Source organism: Felis catus, chromosome X (genome assembly GCF_018350175.1).
Source record: "Felis catus isolate Fca126 chromosome X, F.catus_Fca126_mat1.0, whole genome shotgun sequence".
NCBI classification, from domain to species: Eukaryota; Metazoa; Chordata; class Mammalia; order Carnivora; family Felidae; genus Felis; species Felis catus.
In genome coordinates this window covers 27,944,696-27,966,275 of record NC_058386.1, presented here as the reverse complement: position 1 = coordinate 27,966,275, position 21,580 = coordinate 27,944,696, and the positions used below count along the sequence as shown (strand labels likewise).

At 35.9% G+C, this 21,580-nt stretch overlaps 1 protein-coding gene across 13 annotated transcripts in view; it reads left to right on the top strand.

Annotated features, from left to right (window-relative positions):
* The window catches only part of DMD (dystrophin), a 2,379,610-nt gene that overhangs the window by 1,154,594 nt on the left and 1,203,436 nt on the right, over nt 1–21,580 (top strand). For all 13 annotated transcript variants that reach the window (XM_045050793.1, XM_045050788.1, XM_045050791.1 and 10 more), the window contains 4 exons: nt 3,951–4,121; nt 17,125–17,304; nt 17,610–17,738; nt 19,273–19,443. In XM_045050793.1, coding sequence (XP_044906728.1) covers nt 3,951–4,121; nt 17,125–17,304; nt 17,610–17,738; nt 19,273–19,443 — 651 coding nt within the window. The remainder of the gene's footprint in view (nt 1–3,950; nt 4,122–17,124; nt 17,305–17,609; nt 17,739–19,272; nt 19,444–21,580) is intronic.

Here is a 21,580-nt window from a genome sequence, read left to right as displayed (position 1 = left end):
TTATGCAAATGAAGTTGTCCATTTTTGGCATTTAGGGCTATTTATGAATAAGTACAAATTTAAGTACTTTAGGTGAGGACCTTTAAATTAGGAGCATTTGCGGACGGTTTCATTTTCCTGACACTTCGTGTGATAAAACAAATAGAGTAAAATAAGGGCCAAAGCAGAAAAAAATAAAAATGCATACATTTTAATTTCCTTCTGAATAAAAGAGATTTACTGGGATCGATGGGGAGAACAGAGTACATTTTTACGTCCCACGTTCTCCACTTTATTAAATATAACAACATCGGTGAGGAACCTGTTACTTCATTTTAGGCACAAATATAAATGTGTGTCCACATTTGTGAAGTATCCCTACAGACACAAATTTCTACTATTTCACCTTGTAAGTAGATGGAAGGTTATGTTTTAAAAGTACTAATTGCAAATTACTTTTTCCCAAGAGAAGGTAACTTTTAGATTAAAATGGAACTCTGGAAATAACTGAAGAACTGTTCACATTAGTTGGCAATCTTTGTTTTTAGATTTTAAAAACTTGCTAATTTATATGTCACATGTTTGAAAGGGAGCTCACTGTCATGCTCTGGCAAAATGTTTTCCTTCTCAATTGATCAAAAAGTAGGGAACACTGATACATAACAAATAGGAAAACATGGTGATAAACTTGAAATAAAATACACTTCAAGTGCTTGTGTAAGTCCACCAAGGTACCTCTGGATTAAGGCTCCAAGCTCGGAGCTGTCAGCACAGAGCCCAACACAGGCCTTGAACTCACAAAATGAACCGTTAGATCATGACCCAAGCCAAAGTCGGATGCTTAACTGACTAAGCCACTCAGGTGCCTCTATCCTTCTGGACAAGGTTATCATTGTGTTAAAGATAACCACAGAAGGGAAGGTAGTATCTGTAGTTAGCATCTCATCTAGGGTTTATAGATTTTTACAGATGCCAATTGTTTCGTATTTAGCATCAGTTGAATCATCTCTAATATTAATCATAAAGCTACAAGTTGTTAATTTCTGGAAAGTTATTCTCTTTACTCAAGAGTCTCTAATTTGACCTATGTGACTTTGCACTAAAATAATCTATTAATAGATTTTTTAATTAAAAAGTAGATCTTGTGAAAAGGTCGTTTCTTTGTGCTTTCAAATATGAATGTTGTCTGGGCCTTTTAGTTCTTTCGTTCTTTCTCTCCTTTCCTTTCCTTTCCTTTCCTTTCCTTTCCTTTCCTTTCCTTTCCTTTCCTTTCCTTTCCTTTTCTTTCCTTTTCGTTGCTTTTGCCTTGAAGAATTTCCCAAAATCTTTGCCTTTGCAAGAGTAAATTTTACATAAAATAGTCCCTGAATGTAAAACAATAAAAATGATGTTTGAAGACTATTAGTGACCCAAGTTACTTATTATTAAGTGAATGAGTCTCATGAAGATGTAAAGTACTATTTAACCTTGAAAATATATATTTGAAAGTTTATGTTTATTTTAACCATTTGGCACTTAGTGATATCATTAAAGCAAAATGAAATACTAAGAAATCATACTTTAATAGCATGATAGAATACAGTAAAAAGGCAGGGCAAAAATTTATTTTTGAAATAAAATTTAGAAGCAGTAACAATAAAAAGAATATAGATAAATATTGTTACAAAAATGTGGTAAGTCATGTATTCCTTCTCCAAGAAAAAAAGTCTTAATTTAAATTGTTGAAGTACCTTCAACAACAGTGGTTCTATTTGATAAAATCAAACAAAACAAAGCCTATTTTAATAGATTATTATTTTTGTGTAAAAAAAACCTTCTATTTTAATCATCTTCAGAATTTATATAGTTGTACTTGCCTGACTTCAATGTACACTCCTTTTTTGTTAGCTCAGACTGCCATAACAAAATACCATAGATCAGGTGGCTTGGACATTTATTTGTTCACAATTGTGGAGGCTGGGGAGTTCAAGATCAAGGTGCCAGCTTAGGAAGACACTCTTCCTGGTTTGCATAAGCCACATCCTTATTGTGACCTCTCAAGGTGGAGAAGTGAGGAGAGGGAGTAGAAGGATGAGAGAATAGGGAGTGGGAGGAAAGAGAGATCTTTCTTCCTCTTCTAGTAAGACCACAGTCATATCAGATTAGGGTCTTACCATTATGATCTCTTTTAACCTTTATTCTTTCTTAAAGATCCTATATCCAAATGCAGTCACAGTGGGGTTTCGGGCTGCAGTGTCTTAATTCAGAGTGGAGAGGATGCAATTCAGTCCATAGCACTTTTCTTACATAATATATTTTTATCTGTTTATTATCATCAACTTAGCTTCATTGTTCAGTGAATAGAAATTGAGGACTTGCTTGTGTAGCTTCTCTATGCTTTGATTTTTATAGAAATATACTTAAATAGCAATAGGCCAATCAACCTCAAATACTCATGCTCACGTCGTCAGTGCTCCTATCAGCCTCACTTACATTTATCTAGGAAACGACTGCTGAGGCATTCTACTGCAGGTGGCACTCTTTTAAATGTATCCCTTTTCCACACACGTACACACAAAAGTGTAAAACTCAATTTTCCTTAAGATGGCAGTGTCTCCTGTTTTATTAAAACCTATTTAGCTGGATATAAACAAAATAGAATAAATAAAAATCAATAATGCATTAGCTCTGGGAAGATAGAATTTCTTTGAAATATCGAATCTAGGATTCCTTTTCTGCCACTAGTGCATAGAAAAAAAACAACTATGCACAGAAACACACTGTAAGGTATATTTTTTTTCTCCCACACAGAAATAAAATCCTCACAGTCCAAGGGGCAGATGCTTTTACTTCCCTGAAGGGGGAAATCTGTAAAAGAAAAAAAAATTGAATTTGCAGCCTCAGCAACTAAACATTTTTTTTTTTTTAATGTGCATACACCTCTGCTAAAGAAACTAAAACATTTTGTTGAGTGTTTGGAATCCATATCAAAGTTTCAGTGTGTTTATTTTGATTGTAGCATTTTGAATTCTTTAAAGGTATTGTCACTTTGGCATTTTTCATGCTTACGGCTGGATTATTATGTATTCATATGTGTTGATGTGTGCATATGTGTGTGTGTGTGTGTGTGTGTGTATAGATAGATGGATTGATCAACAGATCAAGAAGAGATTCTGGGCTTTTTGTTCAACCCACCAACCCTAAACACTTACAGATTGTAGGCATATCTGGAGAGGTTGTGGAATGGTACGCATTTGTTCATTCTCCATGTGAGAATGTAGAAGAATTTGATTTTGGGGGGCGGGGTTTAGTTCTAAACATTGAAAACTGGGACACAAAATCAGGTTATGATTTTCTTTGTTAATAGGGGTAAAAATTTTGTTTCGGAATTAAATCACTTACTCCCCTTGGATGGCAAAAAATATTTAAGGGGGAAGTGACTTACTCTTTGTGTTGTTTTCCTGGAAAAGTAAGGCACTTTATAGATACGATGACAATACAATTGACCATTTTAAGCATTATAGAAATAATTTTACTGCCTGAGAGAAGCCATATTGTTTGTTTCTCCATTTTGATTCCTTACTAGCAAACCTCATTTGTCTACAGAGGATTGTAAACTTTGCCATCCATTTGGTAGGTGATTGAAGATTTTTTAAAAGCAGTGTGTTATATCTTTAGTTTGACTTACATCATTCAATATATTTTAAAAATTTGACCATAAATTATTTTTATTTATATTGAAGAAAATGATTATAGATTTTTTTTTCCTACCTGATATAGGACAGAGTCTTTTGGAGAAAGGATCTCATCTTCCCCAGACTGTGTCTATTCACCATTAATAGAATATCTGGTTTTTCTAAAATATTATTTTTGAAAAGTAAGAAAAAGGGTATTTTTAAATGACAAAACTATTAAAGTTCCTATTACATGAGTATAACTAAACCTAAATTGAAAAAGTAAACCAAGTTACATTTTATTATCATTCTTGTCAGGTGACGGAAAGAAAGCAACAGTTGGAAAAATGCTTGAAATTGTCCCGTAAGATGCGAAAGGAAATGAATGCCCTGACAGAATGGCTGGCAGCTACAGATATGGAATTGACGAAGAGATCAGCAGTTGAAGGAATGCCTAGTAATTTGGATTCTGAAGTTGCCTGGGGAAAGGTAAAGCCTGTATCACTGAAGGTTATTTTTAACACACAAAGAAACACACAGCAATGTGAATTTGCAAGACACTATTAATGTGCAACAGTAGTTGAATTACAAATATTATCTTGCTTCACTTGTCCTTTCCTTAAAATTTCATCAGTAGTTTAACTCTGTATTTCTGAATCATGATAAAACCGGTGGGCAGCTGTAGCCAGAATCTCCCCAGAGCTTGTTTAGAATTAGGTGGGTTATGAATCAGTCCTTAAAAATGCATGCATCATTTGTCAGAAAGTGAATCCAGAGAGGAGATTCTCTGTTCCCTAGCTTGCCCAAGATTGCTTAGATGGACTCCACAACCATGATGAGAGCAAGGAGGCACAGGCTGCGGACAGTTGGGCTGGACAGGTCTTGAAAGATCAGCAGATTGCTGATGTCACAATTAAAAACAAAGTCTCGAGGGGTCTGTGCAGCTGCTATGATTTCCATCACCAAAGGGCACAAGGTTTCCTTTAATCTTCAGCTGGTACATACTTGCTGTTTCTCTTGACAGCCAGTCAGACATTATTGCCCCCTAAAATTTAAGGTCAAGGTACTCATAGCTTCATTTTTGTTTCAGTTGATTCATTACCGGATTACTTGAAAAGCTGTTGATTAAAGGAAACAGTCAACATCAATAATGTGTTTTCATCTTAAACTTTGCTGAGCCATTAGGCATTTAGAAAAAAAAATCACAGCACACTCTACCCCCTTGATTTTTTTTAAATTAACAAACACTTGCTGTATCAGTGAGATGTTCAAGAAATCTGTGCTTTATTTTGGATTCAGCAGGCTATTTGGATTATCCAAACTTGGGAAATTGTAATTTCATTAAGTAAAAACTTACAATCCTACAATAAGACCAAAACTGAAGACTGATTTTCTTTTATGTAAATTCAGGGGACAAGTATGGATAAAATGTTGTTACATAAATAGTTTTCAAGTAAAGAGTAGGGAATGATTTCTTTTTCTTCCCACTCAGAATAGATTTATTGGTGGGGATATTGAGTTGCATTTATTAGGTCAGGATCATACATGTTGTGAGATGATTACAGTAGCAAGTTCACAGGGGACAAGGAAAAAATTACAGTGGCCTTATTTTTTTCCCTTATTACCCACACAAGTATTATATTTTTGTGTGATACTTTAGTTCGAGCCAATGGCAATCATATACTTAGATGCAGGCTGGGTGGCTCTAAGAAATAAGTGAAAAATGGCATGGCTCCCAAAAGTTACAGGTTTGTTTCTATCTCATGTAAGGTAGATAGTTCTGGATAGGGGAAGTAGTTTTGTTCCAGGAAATTCTCCTAAGGTAGGTCGCTTCCATTTCATTGTTCTGCAGTCTTCTGGGTGTTTGTATTCTCATGGTATAACTCGCTCACCACCACACTTCACTCCCAGCCCATAAAAGGAAGGGAAAAAAGGAAGTGGAGGGAAGCTAGCTCCCTCTTAAAGCTCTGTTATAAAAGCTCCATGAATCATTTTGCCCATATTTTTATTTGCCAGATGTTAGTCACCTGATCGTATTTAGCTTCCAGGGAGGATGGCAAAAGATAGTTCCTAACTGGATGGCCATTGTGTCCTGCTTGAATGATGAGTAGAGTTTGTTTGTGAAAAAAGAGAATACGTTCTGGGGGACACATAGCGGTTTGGGCCCCAGCAGTATCAGCCCTACACTTTTTATCATAAGATACAAGCAGAGGGAGACCTGCATCATCTGTTTCTCTTTATAAAAACCCATGACCTGTCGATGGCAGTTTCTACCATAAGTACTCATACACAAACAAAACAAGGCCCAGAAAATGCTTATGATCTACTAGAGTATGAAATACAGTAAAACATGCAAGGGCAAAGTGGTAGCGTATGTAGAGGATTCCTGAAAATAATCCAGGCTTTATTCTCACTTACCCTCCCCTTACAATTCTGGACAATATCTTCAAGTGTTCATATCCCCATTGTAATGGGTATATTAGTTTGCTAAGACTCCTGTAAGAAAGTACCACAAATGGGTGGCTTAAACAGCAGAAATTTATTTTGTCACTGTTTTGGAGGCTGGAAGTCTGAGGTCAAGGTGGTGGCAGGGTTTTGGTTCGTTTGGAGGCCTCTCTCCTTGGCTCATAAATAGCTATCTTCTCATGTCTTCGTATGATCTTCCCTTTGTACATCCCTGGGTCCAAATATCTCTTCTTCTAAGGACACCAGCCATATTGGATTAAGACCCACCCTAGTGACATTATTTTACTTACCTGCCTCTCTAACCTTTCTGTCTCCCAATTTGGTCACATTCGAAAGTCTTGGGGTTAGGGCTTCATCATATGAATGTTCAGAGGACACATTTCAGCTCCTAACAATGGGGTAGCTTTATAAATATAATTTGGAATGCTACTATAATGGTACACAAAGGAATAGAATTAGAAATGAAGGGGATTTAAAAAATTCTGACTACAATTTACAAGTGACTGAGATGAAACTATGGAAGTGTGCCACACAAGAACTCTGAATTCCACGGTCTCTGTAAGGTCACTGAGTATATCACCTAAGGAGATGTTTGCATTAGCTTCACCATAAAATGAGTAAAAAAACCATACTATTATATAATTAGCTTGGCAAAAGTTTCTAGATTATCCTTGTCATATTAGAGGGCTTGAAGGGTCTGGAGATGTGTCAAGTTATTGAGTCCATCTGGAAATTACTTTCCATGAAACCAAGGAGTAATACTAATTTGAGATCCAATAGGAAAAAAGTATAGAAAACTGGCATTTCTTTTCTTTTGTGGTAATTTATCACTCTCTCTGGATATTTTGAAACACTAAGCTGGTAATGATATGCTCTAAGACCCCTTAGTGGTCAAATGAAAGTATGCACATTTGGATCCAGATTACATACTTTGTTTAATAAACTCATCTGGAAGGTGCCAAAGCTTTTTCAAAAGTCACAACCATATAATAAAAGCATGTGACCTACACATCTAAAGCAGCCACACTGATGATAATTTTTTAAAATGAAAACAATCTCATACACAAAACCCCGTGATTCCCTAGTACATTCTTATTTCCCATGCTTTCTTGGTAGGTGGAGAACTTGACTCAAACTGTTAGTCTTGTCTGCAATTTCAAAGGGTAAATGTCAGATTTTTTTTGAAAAGAAATTGAGTATTCATTTAAATGCAATACATTGAATGTATTTGCCTATCATTCCAAGTATTTTTGACTTGGAGAAAATTTTAATATGTAGAGCCAATTTATTTTTAAACTGTTTCATTTATTTCTACTGAATTTCTTTCAGTTCTGTTGATCTAAGAACATTATATTTATTTATATTTATAAATATTTCAATGCCTATATAAAAACATTCTTATGTATCAAATTTAGTTACTAGTGAAGCATTTATTTGACCTTCAGTTTATTCAAACAGAACATACTTTCGAATATATTGCCTACTATTAAATCTTTTGAGTGTTACTTCTACTCTATTCTAATTATACTTATTTATTATATATCTCGTTCTGGAAAAAAATATTTAGAATGGCTCAAAGAAATACACATGATTCACCTGGTCAAGCACAAATAAATTAGAAAACTAAAGATAGGGAAAATTAGAGAAGGAAAATGATGGAAATGTTGCACAGAAATATGCCCACAATATTCCATGGATAGTGTAATAGGCAGAGGAGGGTAAAGCCTCAAAATTTGGCACCAAGCTTCCCACTGGGCAAAATAAGAAGTAAACAGACTTTTTTTTAATTTATTGTGCTAAGAACACTTAACATGCGATCTAGCCACTTAACATTTTTTAAGTGTATGATACTTACGGAAGGAAACTTATTTGTGAGTTTCAAAAGTGTTCAAATTATTACAACTATCATTAAAATATTTTTAATTTACTAGTGAGAGCTTTTTTCCTAAAATTTAGCTAGGGAAGAAAAATTAGAGTCATGTATGAGATAGCACCTTTATTAATATTCTTATAAAAAAACCTAATAAAAAGGTTTGTGTAGCCATTTTTCTATCAGCGTGCTTCAATGCAGAAACAATGCCATGAGCCTGATTCCGGACTTTCCGTGTCTTCTTCCTTAACAAGTATCCGGAGTTTGGCACCGCAAGATCATTTTGATAGGCCGATGATGTTGTTAAAGTGAACAATCGAAAATAGATTCTCTCATTTTAGTTTCACTCCTGCTCACAATCCTTTTGTCACATGTTCAAAGCCATAGATGTTAGAACACATAGGTCTTCCTAAAGATAGTGCTATATGACACATTTCCAGGTCTTTAAAAGTAGCATGTACTTGGGAAAAGACTGTAAACCTGAGAATATCTGAGGTATCCCAGATCAGATTTTCCAGTCTCGAGGAGAGAAAGAATGAGGAAAACTGTGCTGTCAACTCTCACCATATGACTACACTTCCAGATTGCAGGTAGAGGAGAGAAGATGAATACATTGAAAATGTATTCCAAAGTTTTAAAAGGTAAAAGAAAACAGTTTAAATTCAAATAACAGGAAGCAGACATCTTAAAATAATAACAGAAATGAGATAAAAGTTATAATAATGGGAATTGAAAAGTTACGCTGTTAATGCTAATTTGAACTTTCTAAAGCTCAGTCGCCCTTTCCCTGTATTTTTAAATTCAAACTGTCTACCTCTATTAGAGTGGTGATAAAGAGAGAGAAATTAATATTAATATTTTGAAAGGGGAGATCATTCCTAGCCGCATGGTCTGGAGAACAGAGATGCCTTAGGGGAACTGTAACAGTAATGTTGGTGACCATCTCATGATCAGACCTATTCCCCATTCATACTTTTTTTTTTTTGGTGTTTATTTATTTTTGAGAAAGAGAGAAGAGAGACAGAAACACACCACGAGCAGGGGAGGACAGAGAAGGAGACACAGACTCCGAAGCAGGCTCCATGCTCTGAGCTGTCAGCCCAGAGCCCAACGTGGGGGTCAAACTCATGAGCCATGAGATCCTGACGTGAGCCAAAGTCGGGTGCTTAATGGACTGAGCCACCCAGGCAGCCTGCCCCTTCATACCTTTCTAATCTCTGTTGAGAGAGAGTGCCAGGTTGAGATCACAAACACTGATGTCTATAGAGTAGACACGGAAAGAGTGGAAGGAAATGGTAAGGCAAACTAGAAGTGATTACCAGCAGCTGGGGAGTGTACTAGCACGACACAGGATTCCTGAGCTGTCATGACAGTTTCTACTTCCTTGGACTGATACATGGACATTAACAATTTCACTTGCTGAGAGAACAGGTGGAAATGTGCATTTTGTTCACTGGTGTGTCCCATTCACGTAACATGATATATGACACATAGGGTATGCTCGGTAAATACATGTTCAATAAAATCAATGGCAATTGAAGAGATGAAAATTAAAACATAATGACAAAGCACTGTGAGAGAAGAGAAAAATGCTGATGTGCTTTTAACGTTGTGATAACTTTTAGAACAAATGGAAATATGAGCATCATCTAATCAAATGCTCCCACTTTATAGATGAGAAAATAGAAGTACTGGCAGTACAGTATTGTCTCCGATTTCAGTAGGTTTTTTCCACACTACTTACTTTTTAAATTATTTTTTAACATTTATTTATTTTTGAGAGACAGAAAGAGGCAGAGCACGAGAGCAGGGAGGGCAGAGAGAGAGGGAGACACAGAATCTGAAGCAGGCTGCAGGCTCTGAGCTGTCAGCCCAGAGCCCTACACGGGGCTCGAACTCAACGAGCTGTGAGATCATGACCTGAGCCAAAGTCAGTCGCTTAACTGACTGAGCCACCCAGGTGCCCCCACTGTAATTATTGTTAGAAGTCATATTTTCTAGTAATTTTAAGGTAACGTAACCAAAGTGACCCAAAAAGGTACTTATTGTTCACACTGATATTTTGAGGGTCGATGGGGGGTGGGTGATGGGTATTGAGGAGGGGACCTGTTGGGATGAGCACTGGGTGTTGTATGGAAACCAATTGACATACATTGACACATACAAAGGCTAAGTGCAGATTTGAAATATCATTTGTTAATGTCTTAAAATCAGTTTGATTAGTTAGATATAAGTAAATCAATTCTCAATATCCCATATGGCTACAATTATTTAGTATATGAATTGAGCACAAAAATATAACTGTAGAAAGCAGATAGTTATGTGATTAAATAGAAGTTTATATCTCAGATGATATCATTATGTTTGGAAAATATAAGCTTCAGCAAAATTTAATCTATATGATTTTCTGATTTAACCAGTAGCAGATTTCATGCATTCCAAATTTAGTTTGGGTAGTCAAAAATTCAAAGCCACTTAAATAATTCAGCTACATTAGAGCCCTTTTAATATTCACAGTATTGTGTAAAAATTACAATGATCAAATATAATTCCGTGGAAAAATAATTTTGGTTCTATAATACTTTAGATCTATCCGCTTTGGGGATCGTACATATCTACCATTTTTCATCAGTTGACCGTTAGGTTTTACTAAAAGTAAAGTAGTGTTCGGATACCCAGAGTTGACTGAAAGAATCACACATAGACACAAATGTTGAATTCAATTCAGGGTGTTAAGTAATGCAAAATAATTGATGCCTAAATAGCCACTCATGTAACAAATCATTGTGATTTTCACGTTGATTTCAGGCACAGATTTTTATAATATTCAGCATTCGGAAGAAAGTGATAAGTTGACTCGGTTATCTTTCTGCTGTCCTTTCAGTCCTACAATTTTAATGACAATCACCCAGTAAAATCTTGTGACAAACTGTATCATTTTGTTTTCCTCTTGCTTCTCAGCATCGGCTACACACTGAAATCACCTGGGAAAATTTAAAAGACTCTCAGTGCCTGGAGCCCACCCCTAGAGATTATGATGTAATTGACCTGAATGTGGCCAGTGTGTCTAGTAATTCAACAAAGTTTGCGAACCACTAGATAATGCAATATAAGTGGTCGTGACGAGATCTACATTCAGTTCAGTAAACCATGCCCTGTACTTTTTTTTTTTTAAACAATCACCTTTCGTAGTTTAAAGAGATCTGGCCTCTGGTCCTAGATTATCTGGATAATTGCCTCAACTCATCACTCCTTTTAGCTATAAAAGCATGAGAACTATTACTTATTTCTAAAGTCTGTTACACTATCATTCCCATGAAAAATTACATATCTTTTTTTTAAAGCGGGCATAGTAATTTATCTGTGAAGTGAAATAACACTAGCAGACCATTAACTTGGTACAATGAATGCATCAAGCAGCTGTTACTTAGAAAATAGAACATCTGTTAAATGCCATTGGAGTCACTATTCACTGTCATTATAGTTATAGCTATAATTTCTGTTCTGCACATTTTGCTTTCATGAAATTCTTCTTTAATAGACAATACATTATTAATAAAAAGTCAATACACATTGCCATAAAATCCACCATTTAATGTTTTATGTTCTTTCTGAATTTATCATTATATTATTCCGTCACATTAGCCTAATAATAAAATATGTCCTAAACCTCTAGCCATGGCAGAGTAATGTAGGGACCTGAGAAGACAATTAGTAACGTATTTTATCACATTGAAGATATTAGATTGTATGATGCACCATTGATTTAATTACAGCTGCTGTGGCTCAAAAGAAACACCACCACCTTAAACATAAATACAAATTGTAAGTGTCATGTCAATTTTAGAAATCTTAATGTGACAAAGTGCATTTTAGAATTGCAGTAATGTAATTTTTAAATTTTATTCCCATAAATACATTTTGTACCGAAAGGTGAAAGAACTCTCTCCCATTCCTGATGAAATAGTCTAATACTTCTGTAGACTGACTAAAATGCAGAACCCACTTGGGGAGGGGAACCTTTTAAGATACGTTTTGGGTGCTTCAGTTAACGCTTCATCAATATTAGAGGGAACTTACATAAGGGATTAACAAAGAGCTAAAATGAAGAATCTAGTACCATCTTAGTAAAAGGGGAAAAGTATATGGAAATGGTATTATGGCACATTTTTTACTAGATGTGGGGCTGAATGAAGATAGAATCTATGGGACAGGGGACCCTTAGAGATGAAAAAGGCTAGGGGTGGGGAGAGGGAATGATAGGAAATCAGAGAACTTAGCCAAAGACTGTAAGTCAATGGGAAATTCCAGGAAAACTTGTGGAAGCCAGCAGACCATGTGAGATCAAGCCCAAGTGGGCTATGTTTCTCAGCCCCAGTCAGAAAATAGGTGTGCAGGTGTTTCTCTGGGGCCAGATAATTAATTGTACAGTTTTTTACCATTTTACCTTTATATAAAATTAACAGAAATGTTTCCTTCATGTCACGGTGTGATCATCAGAGACCAAGGGGACAAGTTTTCCCATCCTGATAACCCATCAGTGAAGTGAGTTGATAAGCTGCTGGCTGCATCCTGGAACCTCATGCCATTTTAAATTAGACTCGAGTGAGTTAACTTAGAGATAAGAGGAATGAATCAGAATGTATTGGCCATCCTTCACATGAACACATGGGTATCTTCATTAGGAGAAAGTATCCTATGCCACCCCTTTTGTATTATCAGTAAGTTGGAGTAGCATTTGAAAATTGCTATGGCTAGCAAGAAGTAGACAACAGATTTGTTTCTTTGAAATCATGGAAGTTAGTGTTTAATATTTTGACTGTTCGGGAGCTATTAAATGTTACAAATTAAACATATGGACAATAAAAATATGTTAGACTTTATGGCAGTTTATATTTAAACCAAGTTCTACTCCGAGCTGATATTTTTCCTGTGTCGTTAGAAACCCCAAGTGCCCAGTGTATATTTCACATTAAGCTGCTCTTGAAACTCCCAAAATTGGGCTTAAGGCCATGTCATATAGGTCAAAATAAAACTGAATGTGCATGATTTTGCTATGTACTCAGCCTTAAAATCAACCTTAAAAACTTCCATGATTGAAAAAAAAAACCCTAAAAGTTGAGTTACAACTTAGTCACTCTAGTCACTGAATTTGAACTTGTTTATTCTGAAGGGTTTACCTTTCAGAACCCTCTCCATGTCTCACCCAACAAGGCAGCCAGAGAAGTGTTGTGTGTTGAGGATTGGATGCCTTTTAAGAGAAGGAAGTATCGTGTTTGTTCAACTCTTTTCTCCCCAACTCACCAACCCCGTAAATAACTTCATCCCTTAGAGAGGCGTGAGTAAGGGTATAGAGAGAATGGCTGAAACAGTAGCTGGAGTTCAACCTAGCAGTTCAGTTCTTAATAAAATAGCAAATATAGACATTCTTGTGATATGGGAAACTATTAGAAATGGGAGAATGGTTGGTTCCTTAATATCTTAAAATGTATGTTTTTAGTTTCTTATAAGTACCCCATATTTTCCTTTCGGTGGCTTTTGATTCTGACCTTGATATTTTTTTCATCATGTTGCACTTTGTCCGTAGTCGGTCCAAACCATGTAGTCCTTTATGGTGAATTTGAGTTTCAAGTATCACCTCTCCTTTAAAGCCATTCAAGCTCATCCTAGCCATGACTACTACTTGTCAACAAATTATGTGCTTTCTAGTACAATATCAAATTATTTTCATTTTAGCTTTACTCTGCAGCTACACTGTGGGTAAAATTAAAGCAAGGTATGCAAAGACTAGCTCCTTTCTAATCTCTGGCAGTGATTGGCACAGTACAGAGTGGATATTAAACACCAAAACCAAATTTACTAATTGAAATTGAGATCTTCAGAAAGCAAGATGGGTATGTTTATTTGAAGTCTAAGATCATATTATGTTAAAATCATACTTTTAATTGTTTTAATTTAAATTCAAGTTAGTTAATATACAGTGTAGTAATGGTTTGGGGAGCAGAACCCAGTAATTCGTCACTCCCATATAACAAACAAGTGCTCATCCCAGCCAGGGCCCTCCTTAATGTCCATCAGCCATTCAGCCCATCCCCCCACTCACCTCCGCTCCAGCAGCCCTCAGTTTGTGTTCTTTATTTAAGAGTCTCTTATGGTTTGCCTCCCTCTGTGTTGTTAGCTTATTTTTCCTTTCCTTCCTCTCCGTTCATCTGTTGTGTTTCTTAAATTCCACATATGAGTGAAATCATATGTTTGTCTTTCTCTGACTTATTTTGCTTAGCATACTTTTAATTTAAAATAAATCTGTTTTATACACTGAAGCTTTTGTAAAAAAAAAACTATTGTAGGGAAAAGTTAAAAATCTATTAAATGAGCACAATATTTTTTCCTAATGAAAATACCATTTATATAAATGACTTAATACCAATTCGTTCTTGAATACCATGTGTAAAGGTTTAACACTATTTTTTTTTTTATGGTAAGAGTGTAAATTTTCTCATCAGTCACTTTTGGACATAAGCAGTTATGAACCATTATGATGATCACTGCTTTCTTCAAGCTCATGTTCGTGATGGAGAGAACTTCAGTATCTCTGAATCCTATCTTATAATATTGAGGAAGCTAGAGTGACACTGGAAACTGTCTACATTTCCTGTTTTATTCTTTTCATTAGCTGAATGAAGTATCCCTGGACATTAAACATTCTCTCTTGAAAATTAGCTGTAGATTTTTGGCAGATGTTTAACCCATAATAGTTGGTTGTGATCCATGAACTATGGGCAACAATATTTCCTAAATGCAAAACTTCAGCCCTTCTGAGGTTTGGAAATTCACATTGCCTTTAATTGCATTGCCTGGCATAGAAGAGACAAATGTCTGTGTGCACAACAACTTTTTACATCAAAGCCAAAACATTGTGTCATCTTGAGGACAATTTAAGATATAATTAACAATCCAAATACAAAATAAGATTCAACTTTGTGAGGTGTTACCTTTGTGAATCAGTCAACTGTAGTGACAAGCCACTAGTCTGGAGCGAATGCAGGAAGTAGGCAGTGTTCATTTGCATACCTTTCCCTATCTTTGACAAACACATCTAAAGTCTAAATCGTATAAGGAAGGGACTTTGTCTGTCATCTTATTCACAGTGCCTGGAACAATGACCACCACGGAAGGTTGTAAAGGTTCTGTAATACACAAGGTTGCAGAGGAAAGGAATGAAAGGGCTGAAATGTAGCCCATGACCACTCCCACGTCAAACTCCAGAGGGGATATTTGTCCTGCACAGGAAGTATTTCTCATAATTTCCATGAAGATATTAAGTAGAATCACCTATGCCATTGCTACAACAGTTATGTTTTTAGTAGGAGCTCAGTAACATTTATGATTGATGCATGAAAGAATTCCTTCTGTGTTGCTAAGCTAACTCATGTAGTACAGATGACACCTGCATTACAGGGAAGCCTCTACGTGATAGCCCCTGAGTTCATTTGCCCATAATTACTTCCCATAAATTACTGCCCATAACAATTTCAGATATTTTTATATTGGAAAAGAAAAATACAAATACTCAAGAATATCTTAGAATAGGAGAAACCATGTCTTTTGTACGCATTTTCTACAATCTTTTTGCCTCATTTATTTCCCCCTATTTATGTCATGTGAAAAGCAAAAACAAGACGTGTATACATAGCGGTTTTGAGTGCAATGGGACCGGGTGGTGTGAAAGAAAGCCAGCCACAGCAACTATTCAGACTTTTCTATTATTAAGATAGAAAAGAGACTTTGAGACCATCAAGGAGTTAGAAATGGGCTATAAGCTGGCCTCATAGAGACCCTCTCTCTTGATTACGTGGACCACCTCTCGTACTCTCTGTGCATAGGTTTCATTTGCCTCTTCGCAGGTGGGCTCCTTCCTCTTTCTATTGCTGCTCCAAAGCGATTTTGTCCTACCATGACTTAGGTTTCCTGTGGTGAAGACGTCCGTTTCATTTCTAAATGACTTCTAAGCTGGTGTGTTATCACAGTCCCTGTATGTTTTAGTTAAACTTCTTGAGAATATCTGCTCTGCCTTACTCCCTGGTGAATATCCAATGACTGTATGTGGGCAGTTAGGGACCGGGGCAGAGGCAGGGAGGTGCAAGTTGGTCACCTGGTCAGCCATGATAGATCACAAGAAAAGGGCTGGAGGTGGAGCCGACAGTAAACATTTATACTAGGATCAGTTTTTCTAGCAACTTTCTACATGATTTCTCATATTAAATGTGCTTGTTTTCACGTTTTGTAAATTAAGACTTAGAAAGCAGCAGTGCTCTCTTAAGGGATTTTAATATTACCTCTTCATTTTCATAGACCTCTAATTGAAAGTTAGCATTTTTTTTCAGTTATGAATGCGAGCAACAGACCTCAGCAATCTCAGCAGTCTCTGCGACTTGGCCACCAGTAGAGAGAGCAGATCATTTTATATCACATTCTAGTCATTGTATGTATTTCAAAATGCCAGTTATGGTCGTGCCTACTTTGAAATCATCCTAAAGATCTGATGCTCGATTACTCTAGTTACACACGTTAGTAAAGAAAATAGGCATTACTGTCTTACAAGGTGGGAAAAGACATTTTGTATGTTGTATTCCAGTATAACTCATTTTCCTTAAAATCCGATGGATTTAAATTTGGTTTAAAAATATTATTATGAGAAGGAGTCCTTAAGTTTAATGAACTGCCAAATAGGTTTGTGGCACCAAAATGCCGACAATTTCTGCTGTAGAAATGTAAGAGTGCAGTAATTACTGACTTTTCTAAAAGCAGTTGCTTCTTTGTAGATAAGGTTTCTAAGGCCTGTCTTCACTCAGTATATTTACAAAGTAAGTAAATATAAATATGTTTCAGTGGACAATGTGTATGTTTATCTGTTAAATATATATCATCATAAATAAATAGAAATTAATCGTGTTTATGTATACCTATATGTTTATATATACCCAATAAGGAAACTCCAATATTTATAGTGTGATTTGCATAACCCATAAAGACACATGGAAGGTTTAAGTCCTTAAAAAATCTTATTATAGTAACCATATACACGGTCATTTCAAAAGCATTAAATCTTAAGTCTACAATATATTACTCTAAGCTCAAATACTGTCCTTTTCACAGGCTACTCAGAAAGAGATTGAGAAACAGAAGGTTCACCTAAAGAGTGTCACAGAGCTAGGAGAGGCCTTGAAAACGGTTTTGGGCAAGAAGGAGGCCTTGGTGGAAGATAAACTGAGTCTTCTGAATAGTAACTGGATAGCTGTCACTTCCCGAGCAGAAGAGTGGTTAAACCTTTTGCTGGTAAGAGGCCAGAGGATTTTCAAGCCCTCTGCATTATGAGAAGGAAATTACATGTGATTTGAATAATAATATTTGTGTCTGTAAATTCCTCAGCTCCACATAAATGGTGGCTCTTAATTCAACATCTGCAACTCTGTTTTAATATCTTTCCATGTCTGTGCCGTATTTTGTATGGAGACCACATTTAAGTGCATTTTGAATGATACTACTTTTTTGTGTCTTTTAATATTGTAGAAAGTAGGACAACTCTTTTAAGAATATTGTCTAATCAATAATATGTCATGGTATGTCTCTTTAACATTAAGGAATACCAGAAACACATGGAAAACTTTGACCAGAATGTGGATTACATCACAAACTGGATCATTCAGGCTGATGCACTTTTGGATGAATCTGAGAAAAAGAAACCTCAGCAAAAAGAAGACATACTTAAGGTAGCAAATAAAATATTATGAAAAGTAATTTTCTAATTGCACAATTATGTCGCTCATCAAGGACTTCTTAATAAGAGTGAAAAAATTCTTCCTTCCTTCCTTTCTGCCTTTGTACTTTCCTTCCCTCCCTACTTCCTTAATTCCAATGGGAGTTAATAACTTTGAAGAGTTTTGTAATCTGGATATCTCCATATCCACCTCTCAGCTCATTATGCACAATTTAAACTCTGATGACAAAGGGATGCGGGATTTATTTTGGTGTCATGTTGCCAACTCCTGCCCATTTTACTAGTCGTAGTACGTTCTTATATCTCACACAAGGATCCATTTTCCAGTATCATCCACAGCCCATTCTGAGTAAAACCTGAAATCCAATCATCTGGGCATTTTGCGTATGCAATCCAAATCTTAGTAATTAATAACAATGTTGAGCTTATATAAAACTGGATGGTTTTTATTTTTCACTATATGTAAAGTAAACGTGGCTTTGTGTTCTCTCTTTGTGTATTAGAACCAATTATTAGGACATCCTAAGTCATCTTTCTCAAAGGCAACTTAATTTTTACTTTTTAAAGATGGTGGCTATAAAAGGATATGAGAGGTATAATGTGTGAATTTCTCTTGTTGATGCTATATTATCTCTCTTCAATAACATCTTAAATAGGAAGACTTGAAATATAACAAATTCCATTTGAATTAATGAGTCCTTATTCTGTTTTGCTGAGAAAAAATTGTGTTTAATTAGTGGGTTATTACTTAAGGAGCACCCAAAAACTGTAGCTTCTGTGCGTACGATTCATTCATTTCTTTTTTATGAAGTGCCTATTTTCCAAAGATTACAATTCATTTTTAATGAAAAACTGTTGATATATTTCAGGTTATCCCCAAAACAAATTACTCTCCTTTGTGTACCTTACTTTGCTCTCTCTTGTCCTTTGATGTGTAGCTAGGGAATGCCATCTTAAGGTGGCATTTCCTTCAAGGCCTTTGGAATAATAGGAGCTGAGTTGTTTCACTTAGAGTCTCTCTGACCTCTCGAGTCAGGCAAAACCTTCGTCAATCCCTCTGTCTTTGACACTGAATTATTATCTGTTGGAAAGTCCATTTTTTCCCCATGACACCTAGGAAGGAAAAGAAAATTGTTCCTCAGCTGCCTTTCTTCCCGAGCATACGTTAAGGTTACCCCACAGCTATGAAACTGAGTCAAGTGAAGATAAAATAAGACTAAAGAAAAAATATTACAGTCGACACAGGCAACAAAGGGTAGCCAAGAAAACATCCCTCGCGCCTCCTGAGACTAAGTAAACACTTTACATAAACATAGATCACACTTAGACCAGGACTGTGGCCAGTATTCCTGAGATCACACACATTTCCCACTCTACTCCTCTCTTTTATGGAAGTTGACTTCGTTCCTCCCTCTCAACTCCTCTGCATGTGCTCATTCTTTCCTTCTCTTTCTCGCTCTCTTGCTGTCTCTCAACTTCCACTTAATTACTAACTTCAAGCCCTGTCTCTTGCTCACGGAATATAGCGTTTAAAGGCTGAAATGAATGACATGCGCCCAAAGGTGGATTCCACGCGAGACCAAGCAGCAAACCTGATGGCAAACCGCGGCGACCACTGCAGGAAAGTAGTAGAGCCCAAAATCTCAGAGCTCAACCATCGATTTGCAGCCATTTCTCACAGAATTAAGACTGGAAAGGTAGGAAGATCTGCTCCAAGGTGGAAACTAGTGATAAATGATCTCTTGCGAAGGTTGCGCAGTACTCTGAAGGGGGCGGGCGACCCCCACGGCAAGGTTTTCAAAACGAAAATGAAGGCCAAAATGTATTTAAGGAAATTTTACCCCTGAATCTCATGGGAGATCAATCTCTCCCCACTCCCCTCCACCAGTCTCTCTGTCTCCCTCTCTCTGTCATTTTTCTTTACATGCCACAGCTATTCTAGAACTGCATTCTGTACTGGTTTACATATGTACTTTCAGGGGTAACCTACAGCAAAGTAACAAATAGCATGCTGCAGGCCAGCAACGACAAACAAAAGCACAAAAGACATCCATCTAAGGAAAGCACTGCTGACTTCTTATGCCAAATATAATATTGCTTGTGTGTAATATGGATCACATATCAAAAATGGGGCCTTGTACATCTCCTGCATGATATAGGGTGTTTGTATTCTCTTTATTGGTTGTGCACATGTGTGTATGTATGTGTATTTAACTTGCTCTTGCTAATTGCCGATACGTACTGTGACAAAATCCATTAGGCTATAATAACATGCTCAAGCCATAAAAACAAATAATTGCAAAGCTTATATAACCTAATTTTGTAATTTTATATGTCTGTTTATATTGATTCTATTTAATGAAGAACCAGGGGATATGGAATTTTGCATGATAATCCTTTATATTTGTGTAACATTTAATGAAGACAAAAATCTTATCTAATAGGTTGCTTGCAACAATATATAAAAATAGAAATCCAGCTTTTTTGGGTGAGTGTCAAATTGCAAGGAACTACCCCAAATTTTCTAAGATGTCATTTGACACATTTTTCAATATACATGATATGCTTTAAAACACAAAAATGTATGTAAAATAAATATGTGTACTTACATATACAGATAATTGCTATAAATAATCTTAAATGAGAAAAACATTCTTGAAATACTTGTGAGACAATATGATGTAATATGTCAGGTAAGTGCTGACTCCTGGAACAATAGGAGAATATGTTTGAAAATCATTTTGATAAATATGGACACCCATAATAGCATGATTTACAATTGCTACATTTTCTAAGGCATTCCAATGTATCATTGTTACATGTACTAGTACATATTTAAAAGAGTTTCTAAAATATGTGGTAACGTGGTATGAATTTCAGATACTTTATATGCATGAAACATAGTTACCCTCCAAAGCTCGCCTTCCCATGGCAAAAAAGTATTAGCTTACCTTAATTCATTGCTGCTTCTTTGCAATGTTTAAGTTAACTAGTTAGTGATACTCATTTATGTGCTATTTTATGGAAACTGTCCTCACCTGGAAAATATCTAAAAGGCTCCGAAATTCTATTTTCAGAGCATATAATTGTTTTTGGAAGAATTTATTCTGATGCTTAAGACAATTGGTTTTACCTCTAGAGATTATCATCTGAATATGTAATATCTAAACAACCAAAGGCTCTTTCAGTCATCTTAAAAAATGGATGCTAATCCTTCGTTACTAGGTTTTATGTTCTTCCTGTTATACATATCACTAAGCTGCAGAATATTTAAGAGAAAACATGGCATTATCTTCTTGACCTTTTCAATAGCAGATTGAGACAAGTTATGTCACAAGATTGTGACTTGTAGATGCTGAAAAATGAGAAATCAACCTGCGTGATAGAAGCTGACAGACTTAGCATGGCCAAGAGAAGTTTGTGAATTTTCATTCTATATTCTGTACAACTTTGTCACTTACTTCCATAGAGAGAGCCACTTGATGCACTTCTTTTTTTTCTCCTTCCTGAAGAACGGCATAAAAGAGATTTTAAATCAGTATTTTCGATGATAGATTAATTAACAAGAGAATCACATTGTCACTTTTCAAAGTACTCCTTTTTCTCTACATTAATAAAGATGACTGGATGCAGGGCTTTGAAAGAGAATTATGCCCTATCATCATGCTGAAACCAAAAACATGGAGGTAGAGCTCATCTAACATTTTGCTGATACATTCATTGCACTGTGCTAGTGAGTGTGGAAATATGCAAGGATACAAAAAATACTTGTTAAAAATAGGTTTACAAACACAAGCTTAAATAGTTTTTACAATCATATGTGCTTAACGCTCG